At 39.4% G+C, this 24,085-nt stretch overlaps 2 protein-coding genes across 7 annotated transcripts; one reads left to right on the top strand and one right to left on the bottom strand.

Annotated features, from left to right (window-relative positions):
• Positions 1-44: 44 nt before the first annotated feature.
• On the top strand, positions 45-23,932 carry ahi1 (Abelson helper integration site 1). 6 transcript variants are annotated; one of them, XR_015126474.1, is made up of 31 exons: positions 45-178; positions 497-575; positions 1,340-1,458; positions 1,728-2,308; positions 2,398-2,486; positions 2,587-2,773; positions 2,999-3,191; positions 3,275-3,370; positions 3,464-3,649; positions 3,747-3,899; positions 4,030-4,162; positions 4,358-4,481; positions 4,744-4,973; positions 5,557-5,666; positions 5,753-5,871; positions 6,001-6,131; positions 6,235-6,375; positions 6,473-6,666; positions 6,752-6,797; positions 6,883-6,935; positions 7,410-7,527; positions 7,831-7,889; positions 8,007-8,072; positions 8,157-8,319; positions 8,402-8,472; positions 9,040-9,128; positions 9,242-10,040; positions 15,836-16,064; positions 18,079-18,215; positions 20,069-20,186; positions 23,915-23,932. XR_015126474.1 is itself a non-coding variant. In XM_086275721.1 (27 exons), exons 2-27 carry the CDS (start codon positions 566-568, stop codon positions 9,423-9,425), a joined length of 3,642 nt encoding a protein of 1,213 aa, XP_086131847.1. In that variant the 5' UTR covers positions 45-178; positions 497-565; the 3' UTR covers positions 9,426-11,311. The 6 variants fall into 6 exon arrangements, 2 of the variants coding, with proteins under 2 accessions (XP_086131847.1, XP_086131846.1); XR_015126475.1 differs by lacking the exon at positions 15,836-16,064 and having other exon boundaries at positions 23,915-23,931; XR_015126476.1 differs by lacking the exons at positions 15,836-16,064; positions 18,079-18,215 and having other exon boundaries at positions 23,915-23,929.
• LOC147306943 (MFS-type transporter SLC18B1-like) lies at positions 11,397-18,274 on the bottom strand. The gene is made up of 14 exons (XM_086275726.1): positions 18,097-18,274; positions 17,743-17,894; positions 17,111-17,206; positions 16,934-17,007; positions 15,828-15,975; positions 15,504-15,660; positions 15,245-15,381; positions 15,051-15,152; positions 14,872-14,963; positions 13,683-13,778; positions 13,491-13,565; positions 13,315-13,408; positions 13,195-13,244; positions 11,397-12,142 (listed from the first exon to the last, which is right to left on the bottom strand). The coding sequence occupies exons 1-14, from the start codon at positions 18,125-18,127 to the stop codon at positions 12,094-12,096; spliced, it is 1,353 nt and encodes a 450-aa protein (XP_086131852.1). The 5' UTR covers positions 18,128-18,274; the 3' UTR covers positions 11,397-12,093.
• Positions 23,933-24,085: the final 153 nt, after the last annotated feature.

Here is a 24,085-nt window from a genome sequence, read left to right as displayed (position 1 = left end):
GATTACGTTTGACCGGCTCCGCCTCTCTTTTTCAGATTTGTTGACTTGGAAACCGTCGAAGCGTTGTTGTTAAAGATGGAGGACAGGACAATCACTGCAGAGTAGATACATGCGCTGACCCTCGGCCAACTCTTCTGCTTCTTATACATACTTTTACGGACTGCTTCTGTGGGGCGAGGTTTGTTTTAATACTCAGACTGTTCGTTGAAGCTCCTAAATATTATCTTACCAAATGTAGTAACCCTGTAAAGTCAGTGAGCTATCAGAAGCATTTAGCAAGCTAGCTGCTAAAGTGGCTAAGGTTAGTGGTTCACACAAACTGTACTTTTTCCTATACTCTGACTTCAGCAAATAAAAACACCATGGGAGACTTAATACGGGTTTATTTTACTAGAGTGCTAAACTATATAATTAAACGCTTGGCTAGCAAAACCTAGCTAACCCAGTAGAGGTTTTGTTGTGCAACTTTAACGTCGTTGTCATGCATTTCTTTTAGAATGAGAGTCTTAAGTCCTGGATTATTCTCATTTTGCGCTCGGAAAGAGAAACATCACGCTGTCTGAGAATGCCAGCAGGTACGTTTCCTGCTGTTCCCTCCTCACTCCAATGGTGGAAGGTTCTTTAAATTAAAGTAGCAATGTCGTTTTGTATCGGCTGCTCCCATTTGGGGTCGCCACAGTACATCATCTGCCTGCATCTCTCCTTATCCCTCTGCATTTCCTCCTTCACTACATTCCCGGATCTTTTCTGTAGTCTTTCTCTTTTCCTCCTGTTTGGTAGCTTTATGTTTAACATATTTCCAATCTATCCGCTGTCCCCTCCTCTGGACATGCCCAAACCCCCTCGGTCTTGTTTCGTTAACTTCGGTAGCGTTTCCAAACTCTTAAACTTTAGCTGTCCCTATGATGTACTCATTTTTAATCCTGTCCATTCTGGTCACTCCCTTAACATTGTTAACATTTTCAACTCCATCACCAGCTCCAGCCCAGATTCCTGTCTTTTTCTTGGTGCCACCATCTCCAAACCATACATCATATTAGGTCTCACTAAAATGTTGCAAAATGTTGTTGGTGTCCTTCTTTCCTCTCATATTTATCTCCACCCACTCCACCATGCCTGCACTCTCTTCTTCACCTCACTTGCCCCCTGTCTGTTGCATTGCTACTCTTACTTCTCTTACTTGGTGTGATGCAGTAGCGTAAAAATGCAGTTACAAGTTTTGCAAAAAGATTTGATCAAGCTACAGAAGTGTTATCAACAACGTGTAGTTAATCTTATTTATGTTATAAAGTCTAATCTGCATTGTCACGTAATCTATTTAAAATGTTCCCTTTTATAGGTGAGAGTGAAGACCGGGCAAAAACCCGGGAAAGATTTAATGAAGTCTTCAAGAAGTACACAGAATCTGAGAAGAAAAAGTTGAAAAAGAAAAGCACTGAAACTCCGGAGACTATTGTGGTATGTCATTCTTGTGTTCTATTGATAATTTTACATCAGATGCTCTATATGTTGGCAAAAACATATAGAACTTGCAGGACATGTCTTAAAACTATTTCTGAATAGTTCCGAATCCTTGTGGATTCTGCATTTTATGTAAACAAGGCTGTCATGATGCCCTTCTTCCAAAACAGACAACATGTCGGACATATTTTAATTGCGGAAGTTTTAATAAATAACAAAATAAAAAGACTGTAAGTACTGACACCTCTTTACCTTTTCCTCTTTAGCTTCAGAATCTAAAAAAAAATATCAACCTTGAGAAGGACACAGAAGACAATGAGACCATCCTCCAGAACACATATGACCCAGAAGAGGGCAGCCCTCGCTACACAAAGAATAAAAGAAGGGAGAGAGAAATTTCAGAGAAGGTTAATTTTAACAACAATAGAAACCAAGAGGGGATTAAAACATCAAAATCTAAAAGAAAAAGTAAGAGGGACCTTCCCTCTCCTCCTATGCCCGAGGACATCGGAAGTCACATCCAAGAGGATGCAAATGCATCAAAGTCTGAAATTCCATTGGATCCAAATGATTCTGTAGGTGTAAAGGCCCCAAAGCAGAAAAATAAAAAGGGAAAAAGCAAAGGTGATACAGAGGTTAAAGAAGCAAGCCAGGAGGAGGACACAGAAGATAACCTATTGCATGAATACCAGCAAAAGATAGTAAAGGAGGACCAGAGGACTTCAAGGAGGACAAGGGTCAAAGGAGAAGATGAGAGTGCTGTCTCACAAAGTGTTACGCTTAGTAATGATGTGGGGAAGAAGAAAAAGAAAAAGATGAAATCTGTAGTCACAGATTCAGATGCAGGGTGTGTATAACTATTAGTGTACTATGGAGTTATATTTAGTGATAAAGCAACAGTGTTTGATTTCTTTCTACTTCTTTTTTTGCCTCCAGGGATCAAGATGAAGATACAGACCTGGATGCTGATGTGGAAAATGAAACAGAATCCAAGGGAAAGAAGAAAAAGAGGAAGAAAAAACATGGTGATTGCACGATAATTCTCAGGATTCACCAAGTTCCAGTTAAAGGTGAAGAAAGGTGTTGATGGTGATGCATTTCATATTTTGTTTTCTCCCCTTGTAGTTGTCAAAGACCAGAGTGAAGCGGAGTCAGAAGCACCTCAGAAACCAGTTTTTGATGACAACCTTGTTCTTGGAGTGTACATTCACAGAACAGACCGCCTCAAGACCGACTTGATGATTTCACACCCCATGGTGAAGATCCACGTTGTTGATGAAGCCACAGGGCAATATGTGAAGAAAGAAGACTGGTGAGACATTTCTGCTATTAAGTTTAGTGGTGTGTTTCAATTTCTGGGCACATTTTTTATTTAGAAATTTTTACCTTAAAATAATTGGACCATGGTTACTTGTTTTTCAGTTAAATTTAGGCACGATCTATAGATATTTGTATTTATAAGCCACTTAACTGTGCCAAAACCTTTGAATTATAACACATTTTGCCTTCAGTTCAAATTTGTTTTTCTTTTTTGTAGTCATCGCCCCGTATCCTCATTTTATGAGCAGGAAAACGTTGACCATGTTCTCCCCATCATGACCCAGCCTTATGACTTCAAGAAGAACAAATCAGTTGTCCCTGAGTGGCAGGAGCAGATCATCTTCAATGAACGTTTTGGCTACTTTGTTCAACAACATGACGAAGGCCCCAAAGTCATACTGTTCTTTGAAGTAAGAGTTATTTCAATAACAGTTAATAAACCATATTTTAACATTTGTGACAGTAATTTCCTTTATTGAAATGTTTTGCAAAGATCCTTGATTTTGTGACTATGGAAGAAGCAAGAGCCAACATTGATGTTGACAAGCATGATCGAGGTTTCCGAAAGATTGCCTGGGCATTTCTGAAGGTAATGTGTTTAATCTGATCATTTAGAAAGAAAAGATCAGTCTGGTTGTATTTTAATCTCCCCTGTTAATATGTATGCCCCTCCATTTTTCAGCTTGTTGGCACAAATGGTGTCTTGAATATTGACAGTAAACTTCGTCTCCAGCTCTTTTGCCCTCCACATCGGGCAAAGAGCCAACCTAAAACAGTTGAGGTGGTTGAATGGTGGAGAAAGTACCCAAGAACCAAATATGCATCTACCCTCTATGTTACAGTAAAAGGCATTAAACTCCCTGAGCATGTAAGTTAGCTGCTACTGTCTAGTTGTTGGAAGGTTAATAAATCTTCATATGTACATGGATGGAGTATGTTGTAGCTGAGCTGGTTATGTTCTTCAGGTGGACCCTAGTATTCGGTCTATGATGGCACTGCAGGAGGAGAGAGGCAGCACCTCCTATAGTGAACTGCAGAATGAGATCACCAAGAGAAGTCTGACACAACCTCTAGACAGCAAACCTCTAACCTTGAGATGGAGCAGGCTGCCTGGTCAGGTTTGTAGAAGGGTTTAAACTGCTCCTATCAATATTACATACAAATATACATGTTCATATTTTTAGCCTGAACATGGGTAAGTAGCAAAGAGTGGCAGTCAAAGAACTAAAGAGAGTTTTACTGTTGCAGATCTGTCGAATTCCTAACAAGCCAATGCTGGCATTTCGTGGTGGTCAGATGGGCTGTTTCACAGTACTCTTTTCTCACGCTGGAACCATACTGGCTGCTGCTTGTGCTGACAAAGATGCGTTCCCTGTTGTAGGTAGGTCACATCTCATCGGTGTAAAAGTCCCCCTTCTAATGCTTTGTTGACTCCAACCAGGTAATTTCTTTGCTGTTTGTATGCCACGAACACCTCTTTGATGACATCTGGATTCTTCCTTGTCTGTGCATATATATTTTTAAAAAATCAGGTAAAAAAATAAATAAATAAAATAAAATGCTGTTTTTATTTCAGTGTATGAGATTCCCTCTGGCAAGGTTTTGGCTGCCTTCAATGGTCACCTCAAAATAGTGTATGATCTCTGCTGGTCCAGAGATGACCGCAGCCTTTTGTCTGCCTCCTCTGATGGAACTGTCAGGTAACTTTGTCATTGTACAATGTAAGATTAAATAAAAGTGATTAGAAGTGAATGAGGTTTCACTGTTTCTTGTAGTGACTCAGTTTTTGTATAATCTATTATATTTTAGCTCTAAATAAAGTTACCTAAGTTGTAGTGTGTGTAATATATTGCTTTTTTGAGAAACGGCCTCAACAATACTGGTGATGTTCTGATTTAAAAACTAGCAAATGCATATTCTTTATATAAAATAGTTTTTGTATTTTTACATTGTTTCCCTCAGGGAGTGGAATGTAGAGAGGCTTCAAGTAACAGCCCAGAAGGTGCTCCCTCATCCATCGTTTGTGTACAGTGCTCGGTACCATCCTACAGCCCAGAACCTGGTGGTAACTGGGGGCTACGACTGCCTGATACGAGTGTGGAGAGTTGATGTCGGTGATGTGAATGGCCAGCTGCTGCAGGAGTTTGAGGGTCACGGCAGTTTCATTAACACAGTTTGCTTTGACTCCGAAGGTACTGTAAGCCCTGTTATGGAAACATGTCCCCGATGTGTGTGTGTTTGTGTTGTCAGCTACTGTGAGTTAGGAAAACTTGGAACAAGATAAGAGTAAATGTAGTCTCTTAAAGAATGATGTCTCTTGTATATGTTTTAATGAATCTTGTTATTAATAGCTGTAAATAAAATGGTGGTTAATGTGAACTTTATGTATAGCTCTGTTTTTATAAATCCACTGGCTCCAATTTTTCCCCAAACATTCCTGCCAGTATAACCTTTATGCCAGACTGACTGATTTGCTTTGACTTGCCTTGGACTATTTTTTTCCATTATTAGAGAGAGTAACTGAGATTTAAATTTGTCTTAGACTGTTTACGGTCACTGTCATTTACTTCAAGGCCCAGTTCAGAGAGAAGGAAAGCTGCTCTTTTTAAAGCAAAGAAAAACTCAAAGCCAGCCAACTAATTCTGGTTTTGTGTCTATGAGGAACATGTGTGCCTTTCTGTGAAGGGGTGTTGTGTTTGGTCTTTTATAATGAATGTGAGGCTTGTTCTCTTGTATATCTTATGCCATATCTGATGTTGTTTTCATTGTAAATAGGTCGACGAATGTTTTCTGGAGACAACATGGGCCTCATCATTGTGTGGAAAACCTCAGTAAATGACAGCAGGCAACAGCAGCAGCCATGTCGCCACTGGTGTATAGAGAGGGTACAAGAATTGATACTATTCACTGCACTTTATTTAGCTAATGTTAGTTTATGGTCATTTTAAAATCCCATGTTTTCTTTTGGCAGAAAATTGATGAGAGTGATCTCAGTGGTATCCCCATCAACATGCTGCAGCTCCATCCGAATGGGCGGTGCCTGCTCATACATGCCAAAGACAGTGTGCTGAGGATGATGGATTTGAGAATGTAAGACGAAATTATAATAAAGCAAAGACAAATATTAAAGTATTGTATTATACTCTGCATATAAATGAGGAGTGATTATTATATTATTGTATGTGTGTTTGAATATGTGTTTGGCTTTCCCTCTTTAAGTCTGGCTGTAAAGAAATACACTGGAGCCATTAACTACAGAGAGAGGATTTACAGTACTTTTACACCATGTGGGAACTTCATCTTTTCTGGCAGTGAGGATGGGATGGCGTATGTCTGGAATACTGATACAGGTGAGCATGAAATTTTTATTTTTTCCCGTAACAAAGACACTAGTCGGTTCTTAATGTTTTTGACAGTATTCTGCATAGTTGCTCCAGCCGTTTCTTTTCCCAGGTGATCAAGTTGCAGTATATTCAGAGCTTTGTTACCCCACGGCTCTCCACGGCGTGTCATTTCACCCCTACGAGAACATGGTAGCTTTCTGTGCCTTCGGTCAGAGCCAGCCCGTCCACGTGTACCTGTATGACCGCAAAGGTTTGTGTTTTGTTTGACAAAAGAAGAAGTTAGTCAGTAGTATTGTACAGACTTGCACGGCTTCATATCTGCCTTATTTTTCTCTTATTTTTTCTAGTTTCCCAGATGGAGGTGCACAGTATGAAAGCAGCAAGCAGATCAGCTTCTGAAGATATCAAAACTGTTTTAAACACACCTGACCCTCTAGCTTTGCAGGACACATCTATTTCTGCAGCCATGGATCAGTTTGCCCAAGCAACAAGACTTGCACTGAAAATGCAGTGTGTGAAGGAACAACTGGACTCAGTTCTGGTAAATGCTCATGTTAATTTTTAAATGTAGAGTGAAATAAGTGTGCAGTTAAATTAACTGAAATTCTTTTACATATTTTTTTCAGGAACCACGTCAAAGATCTTCTGCTACTGGATTCATTTATGAGCAAGGTACTCTAAGCAGTTTAGATGAGAAGGACTTTATATAATTAGCTATATTAGATTTGGTATTTTAACCTATTTTTCTGGTTTGCAGATAAATTAAGCAGTACTCACACAGGCCGGAGCTTCACATCAGATGTCGGCACAGTGAGTTTTTATCAGTACTATATCAAAATACACACCTTTATATACTGAAGCATTGCTGAGGTCACAGATGGTGAACAAGCTTTATGAGTCTTTTCTGTCAATATTGATTTTGTTTTCTGTAATCTGCCTCCAATCGCTTTATTGCTCAGTTGCCCTCAATGTGTTGACAAGGGAAACAGCATAGAACCGGGTTTATATACTTTAATTGTAAACTCAGCCATTTTTCCCCTTTGTGTAATATGCCAATCCCGCTCTGTGTTAATTTATGTTTTCATATTTCAAAGAAATGTATGGATTTCTATTTAACCTTGATTTTAAATCTGTGTTCCTGACAGTGAGAATTGTATTAGAGGGTTTACATGAAATACACAAATGTGAATTTTACTTTTATTATAATACAAAACAGAAAATTGCATTAATTGATTTATTGCACCTTAATGCTGTTATGTATTTATTTATTTCTTTTATTTACAGACAGGATTAAATGCCTCACTCCCACCTCCATCTCTCCTGTCACCACACTCCAGACTGAAGCTCACTGGTGCTCTGGCAGAGCAGCTTATCCCACAGGCTTCTCTGAGCACTCAGCCCCGTAAGTGGCTTTTTTCAGTTAATCACACAGTTATTTGTATTTAACCAGTGGAGCTGTGTAACTGAATTCAAATGATTATGAAGATTATAACTGTGCTACGTACAACTTGGGCCAAGTCTTTTCAGCACTGTGCAGCATGTATGCTATGAACAGAAACACAGATGGACTGCTGGCAATTGTTACCCATCTCTTGAAGTGACTACTGCAAATTGCAGTTACTGCAGTAATGTACAATATTTACCGTGGTAATACATAAAATATTACTGCAGTTTCAATTCTTGATGTTTTTTCTTATACTTTTAGGTGGGTTCAATCCTGTTGGTCATTTTCTAAAAGGTGCTTCGTCTTTTAGACTACAGACGGTAAGATTTTGTAATGTTTCCAATTAATCTTAATGCTGCTGAGATAGGCAAGGACTGCAGTGGTGTCTGCCTGCTTGTTGCTATAAGAATGAAATTATTTCCTTTTTTCCTTGTCAGACTCTTCTTGACCACGTCTCTTCAGGGATCCACGTGGAAACTGATTCTGCACCTGTTCAGCAAGTAGTAAGTATCCAGTGTAATTTAAAGCTCAGCCGCAGCCTTATTTCACACTTATTCAACTGTCCTACCTTTCTGTTCCATTCATAGGTTGTTTCTCTTTATGATTACAAAGCAAATCGCTCTGATGAATTGACCATTCGCCGTGGTGATGTCATCCAAGTACTGTACAAAGACAACGAGAACTGGTGGTTTGGACGCCTTGAAAATGGGCAGCAGGGATATTTTCTTGCTTCTTACGTAGCAGATCAGAGTAGGTGGATTATCTTTTCTTGTGGTAGATATGCTTTTAACAAATTGTTTATAAAAATGATAAAAACATGTTATTGTTGTAGGGGATTACAATGAAGAGGGGACTCACATGCCTTTGTCTAAAGAGCCTGATGAGAGGTCAACACCTACTAGGGTAAGAGAACAAAAAAATCAGAGTGGCGTCTGACTGGGACGTGTTCATTAATGTATTTTGGCTAAAAGGTGAAGTGGGGGTGGAGTTCACATCTCATTAATTAATCTTTTTATACCCACTGTAGGCCTTTTGTCAAAAAAATTGTCAGCTTGATTTCATGTCAGCAACAAAAAAGAAGAGAAGACTGAAAAATATCAATATATTGCTCTGTGGTTCCTGGTTCTCCTTTTACATACTACAGCTACAACAATATTTTGAACAGCAGTGGTCTTTGTCATTCCACCTTTTGTGCATGAAAATAAGAGATTTGGAACAAAATATCAGTTTCTGTATTTTTCAGTCTTCTGATGCAAATCTAGCTGTAGCTACAACTTCCATGTTCTGCTGTAAGCAGCTATTTTGGCGAAACTATGACAAACCGTGAGTCATTTTAAAGCCTACAGTGGGCAAGTGTCACTTTGATTGCTTTTCATTTCATAAATTCACAAATGTGGTCTGGTTTTATATATGCGTGATTTTCCTGTTCCCATGGGCCATCACTTTTTTCTTTATACTCGTATCTCCAAGGTGTCTGCTGCCATTAGTTCTTCTGGAGAACTTAGGTTTCTTTCCGAGCCGACGCTTTCCGACACGGAACCTGAGATGGCAGTTACTAGGTAAGTGGCTCTCTTTGCTTCACTCCGAACTACTCCTAACTACACAGGCTGATGAAGCTGTATTGTGGTGGAGAGATATTAAGTGCTGATTGTGAAATACGTTTCCCACATAGAAGTAGAAGAAAAAAGAAGGTGAAAAAGCCACGAGTCCCTGCAGCTTCCTCTCAAGCCACGTTTTCAGATGCAGACGCATCAGCGTCGACCAGTAGCACCAGGAGGATAGGCAGATCAGCAGGGCGACCTCTGCCAAAGAGGCCAACAGACAATACAAACAGTGCCTTTGAGCCTGATCCATAAACTCATGGAAACAAACAGCAACCGTATGTCTGCTTTATTCTGATTTTTATTTCAGCTGTGATCTATTTTTCACTTTTTTTTGTTTGTAAATATTTTTTTAGTTTTGAAAAGTCACAGTTTATATTGCACCTAATACAGATAAAATTTGTTAAATATGTTTATAAAAATATTGTAATTGTATAATGCTGATAAACATATTTTTTGTACATTGAATATTTTGAATAACTTATCCATGTAAGAAAACAGATAATACTGTGTAAACGTATGTAATATGTGATATATATATATATATATATTTATTAGGGGTGCAACGATATTCGTATCGATATTGAACCGTTCGATACAGTGCTTTCGGTTCGGTACGCATATGTATCGAACAATACAACATTTGTAATTTATTTTATCAACTTTCCTTCTGACGATGCTGTCTGTGTTGAGCGCTCAGTGAATCTGCGTTCGACTACTCCGCCTAGGCTGCACTGTCGAGCGCAGATCCACTGAGCGCTCAACACAGACAGCATCGTCAGAAGGAAGAGCGCAGGGCACCTCCCCCACCCTCATTCAGATGTGGTGTTTGGAATTATTTTGGTTTTCATGTGGCGTATGACCCTGAAGGTAAGCGAGTCATGGACTAAAGTAAAACAGTATGTTGGATGTGCCACACAATGCTCAATTACATGGGTGGGAACTAGTGTGTTAGCACAGTTAGCTCGTTAACGTGTTGGCCGTCTAGCCCCATGCACGGGGCGATCGGCGGTAGCTCGTTAACGGAGATTTGCCGTGTTGTGGCGTTAAGGTCATTTCAACGAGATTAACCTGAAAGCACTAGTGGGAACACAACGAATATGACTGCACATTTACGCCGACATCATCCTAGTGCAAAGACAAAAACAACAAGCATGCTACTAACTTTAGCCGAGTCATTTAGACAGCTGTTAGCACATGATTCTCCTTATGCTGCTGAGAATATAGCCCAGAAGAAGCGGATAGTATAGCTTTTATTTTGGAAAGAGACATTTCTCTGTAATAAACTCTCTTTTCCAAAGATGAGTGATTCCTCAATCAGATACAGGGCTTGCAATATCGCTAGCCCGACGTCCCGGAGCTAGCGATTTTTCCAGTCGGGCTATTGTAGGAAGAAAAATATATGTCAATGCTTTTGCATTCTTTCGGAAATGTAGCTGGGTAATTATGTCATTGGCATCGGTGAGCCACTGTCAATATGTGACATATTGAAATCGCGTTTGAATTTGCGCTTGTTTTTTTGCTTTCACTTTGCAATCGTGCGAACTGTGTATAGAGAGCGACAGCACTGATCTGTGAGTGATGATAATTTGTGCACCAATTCCTCTGACATCGTCTTATTAATCGTTAGCTTACTATGCAAACATGACAAGTGAAATCTCCCGCAGCTTAAACATGTGAGAGGTTGATCGCGCAGAGAATCGCTGAGCTTATGTGAGTGAGTGTGTAAAAGCATTTCAGTTCTGCTGAGCCAAATAAGACAGGTCAGGGTGAAGAAGTGACAGCCAAAGAAAAGCTTACCACAAAACGGAGAAGTTATGACAAATCAGACTATAAGGCAAAAAGAAAGTGCAGCTTTATGGTTTCATGGACAAAAGAATTTCTGTGGCTGCAATATGACGAGCTAAATAACCAGGGCTGCACATAAGTGGTCCGCAGGTGCGCATTCGCTGTCAAAATAAAAAACGTACAAGGGTTTGGGTTAAATTTAAAAACTGTACTTTTGAGTTAAAATATATATTTATAATTTTAATAAATGACAAATTAAGAAGGCATGAACATTTTTTTTGTATCGAAAAAATATCGAACTGTGACACCAAAGTATCGAACCGAACCGAACCGTGAATTTTGTGTATCGTTGCACCCCTAATATATATATATATATATATATATATATATATATATATATATATATATATATATATATATATATATATATATTTCTTCACAACATAAACAAATTCCTTTATAGTTTTATTTCCATCTTTATAATAAGCAGTCTTTGCAGTCCCTTACATTGTCACATTTGAATGCTAATGTACAAAAAATTTGTGAAAAAACCTCAATATCAGTGTTAAATAAATCTATAATGCAGGCAGAAAAGAAGGTAAAACATTCAACATTTCTAACTGCAGTGAAATCTGCAATAAATTCCCTGTTTGAAGAATTAGCACAGTATGAAAGGTTCATATTGACCTGTATAACTTGCACTGCTTTACTTTTAAGCCATTGGCCATAAAAACTCATTCTTACTAACCAAACTGTGGGTGGCTGGTGTTATTGTGTGAGTCATCATGGCAGTGTTGGAGAAACTATTACAAGGCAGTTTAAAGTACTTTGGCAGGTGTTTGTGGATACCTGCATGGGATCCTAACTTATTGTTTAAATTTTAATGTGCATGTTGCTCCCCAAATAAATGCTCAAATATATCTGGGAACCCGTTGGGAATGCAGCTGGACCCACTCCATGAATGTATCTAGCTTTTTTCTTAAAATACCTCTCAGGGAATTCCCACTATAGCACATGCCCTAGGACCAGATATAAATAACTAAAAGACACAACATTAAAACAATATCAGCTTGATAACAAATAATGACTGATAAGATGTTTAAAAAGTTGTGTAACTTGGAGCTGGAACACAGGATCATAGGAGAGGGGTTCTTTCATCTGCTTGTTGGTTGTTTTCTTGGACCCTGAAATGTAAAAGTTAAAAAAAGAGGTACAATTTTTGCTGTTGTTGCAGACGTTAAAAAAAGAAATCTATTTAGAATAAATCACAGATCTTGAGGTTATACATGTATAACCTCTGAGTAGCACAAATGAGTGTCCCACTATGGGAACGCCTCCTGTAGAACCTCATCAGAAGCTCAAATGCCACCTGCCTATGTCAGGAGGGGCCATGGCCTCCATATATAATAGGCTGAAATAGTGTCACATGTCATTCAAAACAAGCCCACCTTTTCATTTTTTATAGAGAGAATGGTCTGGTGAGACACTCATGCTACTTGGAGAACCAGGGTTATATACATAACCTTAAGTTCTTTTTCAAAGCATTTGTTTGGTGAACAAAGAACCTGTACTGAGGACTGAATGCGCTAGGTTAGGCGCTGTCACATCTAGCTTATAAAACCTAACAAATGTGTGAGATGAGGCCCAGCATGGAGTTGCACACACCTCCTGGATAAAACTCCCTTAGAGCCTATAAGGTAGCCAGGCCCCTAGTGGAATGTGCATGGAGTCCAGCTGGTAAAAGTCAGGCAATACTATTGGGGAACATGTACTGATAACCTTTGGGATGAAGATGAGGTCAAGATGGGCTGGAAAGCAGCTAAAAAAATCTCAGCCAGTCAATGTTTCTCTTCCCAGCACAGGGCTGTCAGGAGGGCCACTGGTGGGAAAGTATAGCGGAGGGTTGAAGCCTCTAGTCTGCGTTCAGTGGGTTGCCCCTGGACAGAAAATCTGCTGCAAGGACAGTGGACAGTTTAGCTTAAACCCAACAGCACAGTTATCGACAGACTTCTGTAAGAAGTGAGAAGAGTTTTTGAATGACATCTGACACTATGTCAGTCTATTATATGGGGAGGCCCTAGCCCCTCCTGACATGAGCGTCACTTAAAAAGCCTGTAAGAGCTAACGTAATGGCATTTCAGCTTCTGATGAGGTCACATAGAAGGCGTTCCCATAGTGAGAAACGAAATGAATACTATGAAAGAACTTATTATGTTCATTTAAAGTTTAGGCCTACCTTTGTCGTTTTGTCCGTTGACAGAGAGAATACATGAAGATGAAAAATGCCTGAGGACAGAGTGATCATTAACATTGTATTGACATAAAATATCTAAACGCTGCAGCCACTGATACTTACACCCAAAAATGCCAACGCTCCTTGAACTACAGCAGCCCATTCAAAGCAGAGCTGTTGAACAATAATTCCTCCCACAATGGGGCCATAAAACGTCCTTAAAAACGAGCACAAAATTAGAGCAAAAATCACGGCACTAAAAAGCTAAATGCCAGAAAAGAGATAAATTAGGGACTCACCCAGTGCACCACACTGCTTCATATAACCCAGACACCATTCCAAGTGTACTTAGCCCCTCTTCAAATCCTATTTCACTATGAGGAAAAACTAAATTGTAGAATATTTGTTTCATCCAGCCATATTTATGAAAAAAACCCCACAAAAAACAAACTGTAGTTCATGAATGTTGAGCATTATGTGAAGCAACTCACTGTGCACATGAAATGAGCTCAGGGAATATGGGGATTACACTTATTGCCAGAGAAAGCCCAATTAGACCAAGCATGACGACCAGCAACCACAGCTGACTAAATGTAAAAAAAAAACAAAAAAAGGATACAGAAGTTTGGCTTTTTAAGGCAAAGGGATTAATTCAGTATATGACTTGTCGAGGCAACATGTCCCACTCCCCTTGCAGCGGTGTAGATTTTAAATACCAGGGCTTAACCATCCAAAGTAACCGACCTATGTGTCAATGATAGGAAGACAGACATAATAGTGAAGTTGCCAAGAGCAGAGGCAGTGAAGGTGAATGAATTTAAATACCTGGATTCAACCATCCAAAGCAATGCACAATGAAGAAGAGAGTACAGACAGGAGGGAGTGGTGGAAAGGAGTTTTAGGGGGTGATTTGTGACAGAAGGAGAGCGGTGAGAAGCACTGACCAATACTCAGAACAATGGCAAGTCCAAGGAACTCAGTGACATCTAACAAGGAGAGTTGAAGATTTACACAAGGTGGAAAGGTCTCTTATCAAAATATGTCACCACTTTGCCAAGGTCTGGAAGAAGACCCAAACTGTCACCTTTAGTTGAGAGGAAATTGGTTAGGATGTTCATGAACAGCCCAGGAACCAAGGCTCAAACATGCCATTAACTAGAAACTCCTGAAACACCAGCATCTGCGGTGAAACAAGCTTTAAATCACCTAGAAAGAAGCTCGTGCTCCAAAATCAACGCCTTCAAAATATTGGTCAAATATGCAACTTGAAATATGCCTAAAGCTTGTTGATGGCTGCCAAAAGTGTCTGGTCGAGGTGCCAGTTACTCTGGGACATGTAACCAATATTAAACTTAAACCTGGAAATTGAGACCCTAAAGTAATTAGCACAATATTTAGTGTTATATAATAACATTTAAAGTAGAGTTTATTCCTCACAATGGGCTTTCTTTTTTGCTACCACAGGAGTCGCTCCCTGCTACCCGTGAAAAATATTAAGGGTTTAAGACACTTATTCACAGTGTGACTGTTACCTGGCAGGTGCAATTATTTCCTGGAATTAGACATTGTAAAAATGACGTTAGATATGACTCTTGGCTCAGAGGGGGATAGACATATTTCTTAAAATGTCCATCATTTTAAAATACAGAAGTGTTAGTTTTACCTGAATCCCACACTAACCTCTGGATGTGAAGAAAAGGGGCGGGACCAAGAAGACAGAAGCCAATTGTAGCAGCGATGCCGCCTGTCACCAAGAAAGTGATCCTAGTGGCCTGGTGCACAAGATCAAATTTTATTTAAAAAGAAAAGAAAAAAGATAATTATACACATTTAATGATTTTGATTTCTTGGATACATACAGGATATTTATCTGTGAAATACCCAATCAGCGGTGATGCCAGAATATACACTAAAGGCAAACCAAGCATTATTAGTCCCACGTAGCCATTTGAGAGACCAAACTAAGGATGATGGATAGGAAAAAAAGTTGTTCAAGGAATGCACAAAAACTCTAGGAAACGTAAGCTGACTTTATCATAAAGGATATCATTACCCTGTTAATAGCAAACAGTGACAAAGTGGCATCCAAAAAGCCCACACCTGCACTGAGAGTGAATACCATGTAGCAAACCAGGATTGTTTTCACGTGGGTGAGTAGTCGAAAGAATGAATCCTTCGATGGGACTGCCTCTGAGAGGAGGGAAGCACAAAATTACAGCTCAGTTATAATGTGAGAAAAATGAAAAAACACAAAATGGCAATTTTTAAATAATAAACCCAAACAATACACCTAAATCTCAAGTGTTACATACCAATGGACGGCAGGACGTAAATGTTGAAAGGAACCATAATCAACAGCAAGCATCCAAGACTTAAAAAAGGGACATTGTATCCAAAAGTCTGGTAGAGCCACCCTCCCAGTGGTGGTCCCAGGATAAGGCCGAGTCCTGCAAAAATCTCCAAAATACCCTAAAACAGTAGTGACCCAGATTACTATACTGTGGGAATTTCTTACATCATAGCCAAGAGCCAGTTGTTTTCTGGAGATACATAACAACTTAAACCTATAGTTTCTGTTTTCTCGTGATTCTAATGTCTAAACAGCATGCCAGTCTGACAAGTTTGTCCACCCTCACCAAAACAGTTGCCACATTGTTTGGGAATATTTGTGCTGTGATGGCGAAAGCAGACATTGTAGCAGCGCCAAAGCCGACAGCATCAAGCGACCTCACAACAAAGCACAGACTGATGAATATAGGTCCTGCAGGAGCCCGATCAAGAAATCTGCAAAGAAGACAAGAGCCAGCCAAGATTAAAGGAAATGCAGATGAAATAAAGAAGCTCAGAGGAACTGCGTGTGATCTGAAACAAAGGTGATTGTGCCATGGTCTCTGGGCCTTGGCCCCAGAGGGGTTCTTTCTCATTTTGTATTATGGGTTATGTTTGGATTAGGGTTCTGTATTCATGGAATCTAGCTTTCTATTCACATTGTGATTTCTTTGTTTTTATGTGTCCTGTTTATGTCCTGACGCTTCATATAAGTTCCTTTTTTATATACCTTCAGTTCTCCAAGTTCATTCATCTCCTTTTGATTCTGTTCCTCCAGTCTTGTCTTTCTTGTCTTATTCTTTCTGTGTTGTCGTATCATCTTTCCCCATGAACTTTGTTATATTTTCTGTCATGGTTTATCTTGAACCTTTTGTGTCCTTATGAGTGGGCAACATTAAAGCTATATTTTGAGTTTACGCCTTACTTCCCAAGTTTTGTATTTGTTTCCACAATCTGCCTGCTACACAGCTGTTTTAATTTTGTTTATTTAGCACAAAACATTATTTTTTACATGAATAAATTCATTGTTAGTTTGGTATTTTCAGGAAATTTGTGGGAGTGTGGCGGGGGTGTTGTTTGTTTTTCGGCTACTGAAGAGGGATAGAGCAGCAGGTTCAGGAGGCAGTGCCAGGGGAGGATGGCTGACAGCTGGTAACCACTGTTTAATCATGCCTCCCCTATTTAAGCAGCACGCTGTGTGGAGAGTCGGAGAGCAGAAGCAGCAGCAGCAACTCGCTGAGTCATGCTGAAAAGCGAACTCCAAAAGCACACTGAAAAGGTGTGTGTAAAACAAATAAAGTGACAGAACGTCAGCATGATCCTTGGAGTTGTTGGGTCCTTTTGTCACAATGAGATTCTGGATTTTTTCCAATTTTATCATTATCATAGTTAACACGAAACACAGATCACTTACCCAAATATAATAGTGCAGCACGATGATACAAAAAGTCCTGCAATAAGCATGAACTTTGCACCAATCTGGACAATCTGATACACAAAGAATGGGTCAGTTGCACTGTTACAGACTCTTTGGTTACACCTGTGCTCCAAATTGCCATGCATATGGCATGAAGTTAAAGTGTATACTTACATATTTTCCCAATATCAATGAACTAATTAAATTGGAGACAGCATAACACCCAAATATGAGACCAACTACAGTCTGACTGGCTCCTTTCTTCACTGCCTAAATATTAAAACAGGACAACAGATAAAGTTAGGGGATCTATATAACAACAACAAAAACAGCAAGGATAATATAATGTCTTTTTAACTAGCCAGCTTGTTGTGCCACTCTTTTCCAACATTTGCATTTCTAGCTCATGACAGACCTTAAGTTGAACGGCTGATTACAAAAGAGCCAGTCTTCACTGGCCTTCAGGGAGGATGTCTGTTGGTAGCGCATGACTACTCATTCATTCCCTTCAGAAGACATTACTGAGTTCTTAAGGTGAACAATAGTCTAACCTGTGAACTGTACAACTACATGGGAGCACAAATACATTTTAGTAGAAGGAGATGCTTGTTCCCAGTTTCCTCTGGCTAGAAAAGATTTGTTTGCAGATATATGACTTGCATGTATGAGAGAACGTGTTTTATTTCTTCAGTCAAAAGCTGCATTCATAAGCTAAGTTTTTTAAAGTTTTTATTATCTTGAACCTTTAACCTCTTGTGCTGTAACATGTGATTTGTACCCTATGATGCTGGCTTCCTTGAGCTTACCTCGGTGGGAAAAAATGGGCCCAATATTGAGTAGCAAATCATAGAGCCAAAGTTGACAGATGCCATTGATATTAAGGTGAGAATCTCTTTTCTTGTGAACCTGTGAGGAGGATCTGTTGATTCAGCTGTGGTGTTGTTATCTGTGTTGTTATCTGAAGAGAAAACGGGAAGAGAAACATGAATAATGAGATTAGGCCACGCTGAGTTGAAAGAATATAAAGTTTGCGGTTAAACTTTTGACAGAGATAAGGAAAAAAGTCAAAAGGTCAGCTATGTTGAGCTGAGTATCTGCCAACACTTCTCAGTTTATTTTACACAGTAATTTAATTTCCACAGGGTACAAAGGTCACAAACCTCTCGTCGGAGGATCGGCATGTTGATCCATTTTTCAATATTCAGGGGTCTGTATCCAGTGGCTGAGAAATACAGACGGTGACAGAACAACTGAAAGAGCAGAGGATAAATCCTGACAAGTAAATATTTTTGACAGCCTCCTCCGCTAGGTGAAAACAATCATGAGCATGGACTACCCAACACTAGTGATGTGCGGATCGATCCTGAAATATCGATTCCTCCGATACCAATCATTTATGTTCTAGAATCGATTCTCACATTACAATATCGATATTTTAGTAATTTAGAGTAAATTTGTAGTTTATCATTAACAGGAACACAGTGGAAAGAAACTATAACATTCGGATTGCCTACATTCAAAGGAACTACTTCCTCTTCCGCCTTTCATAGTCATGTGCGAAATACGGCTGTATAAATGTCTCGCAGCCCCTTGGCGTGCTCACTCACAACAATGGCTGAGCGTAATTGTGCGGATGTATTTTACCTCCACAAACAGCTGAGCCGTGGTTTGCAATAAATGTGGCAAAAAAAGTGAGGTGTTGTGGCCATACTTGCCAACCTTGAGACCTCAGAATTAGGGAGACATTCAAAAGGGCTGTTTGGGCGGATAAATATATTTTACAGGGTTTATTTATCGGATAAAATACGTTAAATGTCACCGTTATTATTGGCCGGCCCGGAAACAGCGGGGGTGTCCAAATTCAGAGGCTGCTTCCACCTGAGGACCGGCCTTCGCGGTCTAAAGAAAGCCGGGTAGTACGTCACGAGCTCCCTCGGTGGAGTGAAACTCTGCCGTCTGCTCCTTGCTGTCTAAAATATAACCGGACACTGACGTAAACTCTTCTGTTTAATCAGTTTTCTGTTTGACGTTTATTCAGCTGTGTGAAAACCCCGGAGGAACCCTCCCGAGGGAATAATAAAATTTAATTTAATTTAATCTAATCTAATAACTTTAATCTCAGCCAAACCGATTTACTCACGAACAAATAAAACACTGAAAAAGCCAAACAAGAACATTTTTAAGTTATCAAAGTGACTTGTACATCATGTTTAACCCGAGTGGTGAAAGACCGCGGGGGTTTGAAGACGATGTGTCGGTCGGCTCAGATATTTGAAGTTTACACAGCTACATTCTCACCTGAAAATATGTTAAAAGTTTTTTTGCGACCCAGAAAGAGAAATAAGAGTGATATTAAAACTAAGTCGCTGCCGTCATTGTTGGAAACTGGAATTGGCTGGGCCGCGCTATGAATTCTGCAATATGGTTTTTCAACTTTGTTGTCCGGGTGGAAAATCTGGAGAAAGGTGGGATTCTCCCGGAAAAATCGGGAGGGTTGGCATGTATGGTTGTGGCAACATCACTAACCTTGTCAAACACCTCAGAGTAAATCATATCACAAAATATGACGAGCGTATGTTGAGGCGAACTGAAGAGGAGGAGAGGGACAGGTGCTGCTAGGGTGAGAGTCTCTCACGGAGTCCTTTAGTCCTCCAGGCAGGCAAGGTGTTCAAATAGCACACAACTTTAGTTTTTTTATTTCTATATGATGAACTCTGCATTATTAAGTGATAAGAAGAAGGTATTCTGATGTCCTGTAATCATTATGACGCTATAATTTGAGATACAATAAATAAAATCCGTTTTGTACAAAGTATCGGTATCGGATCAGTATCGTCGATACCACCCTGAATATTACTTGGTATCGGATCGGAAAGGAAATCAGTGGTATCGCACATCACTACCCAACACTTCCAGACTAACCCTCTTCTTCTTCTAAGTAATAACTAAGTTAGTCCCATCCCATTACTGCCCTCCGCAGTCTGGCAGATTAAAGTAAACCAGATATATGTAGAAATATGTAGTCTTTCTATGTTGACTTTAGCATGAGCAAATAATTCAATAATCTATTAAATTATTGCCATTTTGAATTATTATGCAAGTTACTTAAGTGTTGTTATATTTATTTTACAGACAGGATTAAATGCCTCACTCCCACCTCCATCTCTCCTGTCACCACTCTCCAGACTGAAGCTCACTGGTGCTCTGGCTGAGCAGCTTATCCCACAGGCTTCTCTGAGCACTCAGCCCCGTAAGTGGCTTTTTTCAGTTAATCACAGTTATTTGTATTTAACCAGTGAATGGCTTCAATGGAGCTGTGTAACTGACAGTGTTGGTCAAGTTACTTGAAAAAAGTAATCAGTAACTAATTACTGATTACTTCCCCAAAAAAGTAATCCCGTTACTTTGCTGATTACTTATAATTACTTAGTTACTTTTTAAAAACACGATTTACAACCTGAATAGGTGATAAAGCGATAGATCTTTCAGCCCAATTCTACTTTTTCTACAATCCATCATACAAAATGTAATCAAATGGAAAAGTCTCTTTTTAAAACTTGTTTTATTAGTTTTAATCTTTTAACTTTATGCATCAAGCAAAAATGTAATTATATGCAACATTCTCTGACTGGAAGAAATTTGTTTTAAACCTATTTAAACCTATTTTCTGCACATTCCAGCACATAAAATATATATTTTTTGTGTGTTTACACTCAGTCTTTCAAATAAATGCAAGTAAAACACAGCAGAAAATAAATAAAGTCAAAGACTAGCGGTCCTTTTGCTCTATTTTCACCTGTAAAGCAGGAGTGGCGTAGGCGTAGGTTTACCCTGGTGCAGGTGTGCCGCAGCGGTCAGTGGAAGAATCCGCGAGTTTCTCTGTGAATTTCCCGTTACGTTGTAGCGCACTCGGTGCTTGCTTGGAAGTTTAGGGGGTTTTTTCGCTGTAAAAAGAAGTTTTCTTCCCACGCACAGCGGACACTAATGTTTTTGTCACTTTTTATGGAATCAAACTTAAAGTAAGGTCAGTACTTCCAAGCTTTAAACGCTACACGCTCATACTCTCTCCTGCAGTCCATCCATTGTTGATCTGCACACAGCTGTTGTCACGAACGTCGCACTTGCTTACGTCACTGTCATGAGACATTCTCGCAAAAAATCACGGTTTTAGTAATGTAGTAACGCAGCGTTCCTGCGGGAAGTAACGGTAATCTAATTACCGTTTTTGCAATGGTAATGCCTTACTTTACGCGTCACTTGAAAAGTAATCGGATTACAGTAACGCTTTACAAGTAACGCGTTACTGCCCATCTCTGTTTATTAGCATACCCTCTTAAACAGAAAGACAGTATGAACCATATCCCAGGCATAGACATATAAATGATGGATTCAGGGCCTTTTACAATAATCTTTATTCTACACAAGGGAGTTTAGATGAACAGAAATTCGAAGCATTCTTTACTGATTTAAACCTGCCACAGCTTTCTACTACTGACCAGCAGATTATAGATGCTCCAATTACAGTGGAGGAGATTACCCGTGCAATTAACAGTATGCCACTTAATAAAGCTCCAGGATTAGATGGGTTACCATTGGATTTCTATAGAGCATTTGAGGATATGTTAAGTCCCCTGTTGCTCGATGTTTATAATGAGGCGTTCAAAGTAGGCTCATTACCTCAGTCAATGCACTCTGGACTTATAACATTTATTCTTAAAACTGGGAAAGACCCTTTAGACCCAAGTGGTTACCGCGCCATATCTTTGCTGAATTCTGACCAAAAAATCTTGGCAAAGGTCTTAGCGGGTCGATTAAAAGTAGTAATGGTGAAAATAATTCATGCAGACCAATCTGGTTTTGTTCCAAACCGCTATGGTTCAGATAATATTAGGCGGTTGGTTAATTTGCAAAATTATGTATATGATTCAGTATATCCAACAGTGGCCCTATCGCTGGATGCTGCAAAAGCTTTTGATTGTGTTGAGTGGGATTATCTGTTTAAGACATTATAAAAGTTTGGTTTTGGTGACAATTTTATTAGGTGGATAAAGATATTATATGATTCGCCTTCAACGCGAGTATTGACGAATGGGCTCATATCAGACCTATTCCTTTTACAGAGATCCACAAGACAGGGTTGTCCCCTTAGCCCCGGTCTTTTTGTAATTGCTATAGAGCCTTTGGCACAAAAACTGAGAAATAATGTAAATATATTTGAAATTTCGATGGGTAATAGTCAACATAAGCCTCTATTATATGCAGATGATATGTTGTTACTTATGACCCAGCCTGGGAAGTCAATTCCAGCCCTATTAGAATGTATAGAAAGCTTTACGCTGCTTTCAGGGTATCGCGTCAACTGGGATAAATCAGAGGCAATGCCTATGTCAGGACACTGCCCCCATACTTTATTTAAACAGTGGGAATTTCGGTGGTCCGTGAATGGTTTGACGTATTTGGGGATAGCTCACCGCATCGTTTAAGTATTAAGAAACTTCAAGCGAGTGTAAAACAAGGAGGTTTTTCATTGCCTAATTTCCAATGGTATTATTGGGTGATGAACGCGAAACAACTTAGAGCTTGGTTACCTACTGCACCAGTTAAACCCATCTGGTCCCATATAGAGACGGAAGTTAATGGCGGTATTTCTCCTTGGAGGGAGCTGTTTGATACCAGTCATAAAACTACCCATCCTATAATTGCAAAGACATTGTGGTTTAAATTACATAGGGCAGGTCGCTGGGACTTTATTAAATCACCTTCGGCAACCTTATGGAGTAATAAAAGAATTTTAATTGGAGGGACATCGGTTGACTGGTTACAGTGGCGTAAAGCAGGCATCCTTAATGTATCAGATTTATTTGACTGTGGGACTAAATGTTTTTTAAGCTTTGATAAAATTGTAGAGTTATATAAGTTGCAGCGTAATCAATTCTGGAGATATGTCCAAATACATAGTTCGTTATCGAAGTGGCTGGGAACCCCCTTGAGTTGTCCTGTGAGCAGCCCTGTGGAAGTCCTGCTCTCAAGATCACCCATGGGTAAAGGCATTACCTCTAAAATTTATCACTTATTGCAAGAACGGTCAGCTGACCCTCTCCTTAAAGTTAAGGGCTACTGGGCCCAGGACATGGCATTGGACATATCTTCAGTTGAATGGGATTCATGTTTTCAAAATATTAATACTATGTATAAAGAAACAGGCAGTAGATTTATTCAACTTAAGATAATCCATAGGTGGCATCGAACACCGCAACAATTGTATAAATGGAACCTGGCCTCTACGGACGAATGTTGGAGATGTGATGGTCAAAATGCTTTGATTTTACATATCTTATGGAGCTGTTCGGCACTTCGGGATTGGTGGGAAAATATAATGGAGGTAATTTTCAGTGTTTTAAAAAGGAGATTTGGTATCTCACCAAAACTGTCCATACTTGGTATAACCACAGAACTTTCTGATGTAGATTTTTCCAGTTATACAAAAAGATGGATTATTTTGGCTCTTACTACGGCCAAATGGGTCCTGCTAAGACATTGGCGGAAAAAGAACCCCCCCCCTCCCTATGAAGAGTGGCTAAAGACAATGGCTAAGTTGGCGTCTTACGAAAAAGTGACTTATGGTTTATTAGACAAATTGCATCAATATGATTGTATTTGGTCCCCCTTTACAAGCTGGCTTTCTGTAACTTGAAGAACAGAGCAGTAATGACAGAGTGGTGGTGTGGGAATTGGTGTGCAAAGAAAGAATAGGATAACTTCCCTTTGTTTTGTTTAGTTTTTTGTTGTTGTTTTGTTTTTGTTTGTTTGTTTTTAAACTATTTATTTATGTAGTTATCCTTAAGCTCTGTTATTGAAGTTTAAAATGAAATAAATAAAAATTGTTGATGATAAAAAAAAGTTTAAACTTCAAAGCTCATGCATACATGCACATCCAGTGCTCAGTGTCTAATTGTGTGTTTGTTTGTCTTTTTGCAGTAGCGTAGTGAAACATTTGGGCGGTGGATAAATAATGGAAAATAAAATTCAGACTACAGACGGCTTCAGGTGAGTACACGTGGTGCACAAGGACCAAAGTTCACCTTCTCAACCTGGACAAAATGAATTATTTTACACTGATACTGTAAACTTTTGTTTGTGTGTTAGGTT

Source organism: Aulonocara sp. 'chitande type north' Nkhata Bay, linkage group LG19 (assembly GCF_057382095.1).
Source record: "Aulonocara sp. 'chitande type north' Nkhata Bay isolate Kocher_YH1m ecotype deep benthic linkage group LG19, A_spYH_male_GT1.1, whole genome shotgun sequence".
Classification (NCBI taxonomy): Eukaryota; Metazoa; Chordata; class Actinopteri; order Cichliformes; family Cichlidae; genus Aulonocara; species Aulonocara sp. 'chitande type north' Nkhata Bay.
The sequence above is the reverse complement of the archived record's forward strand: the minus strand, read 5'-3'. Positions and strand labels throughout refer to the sequence as shown.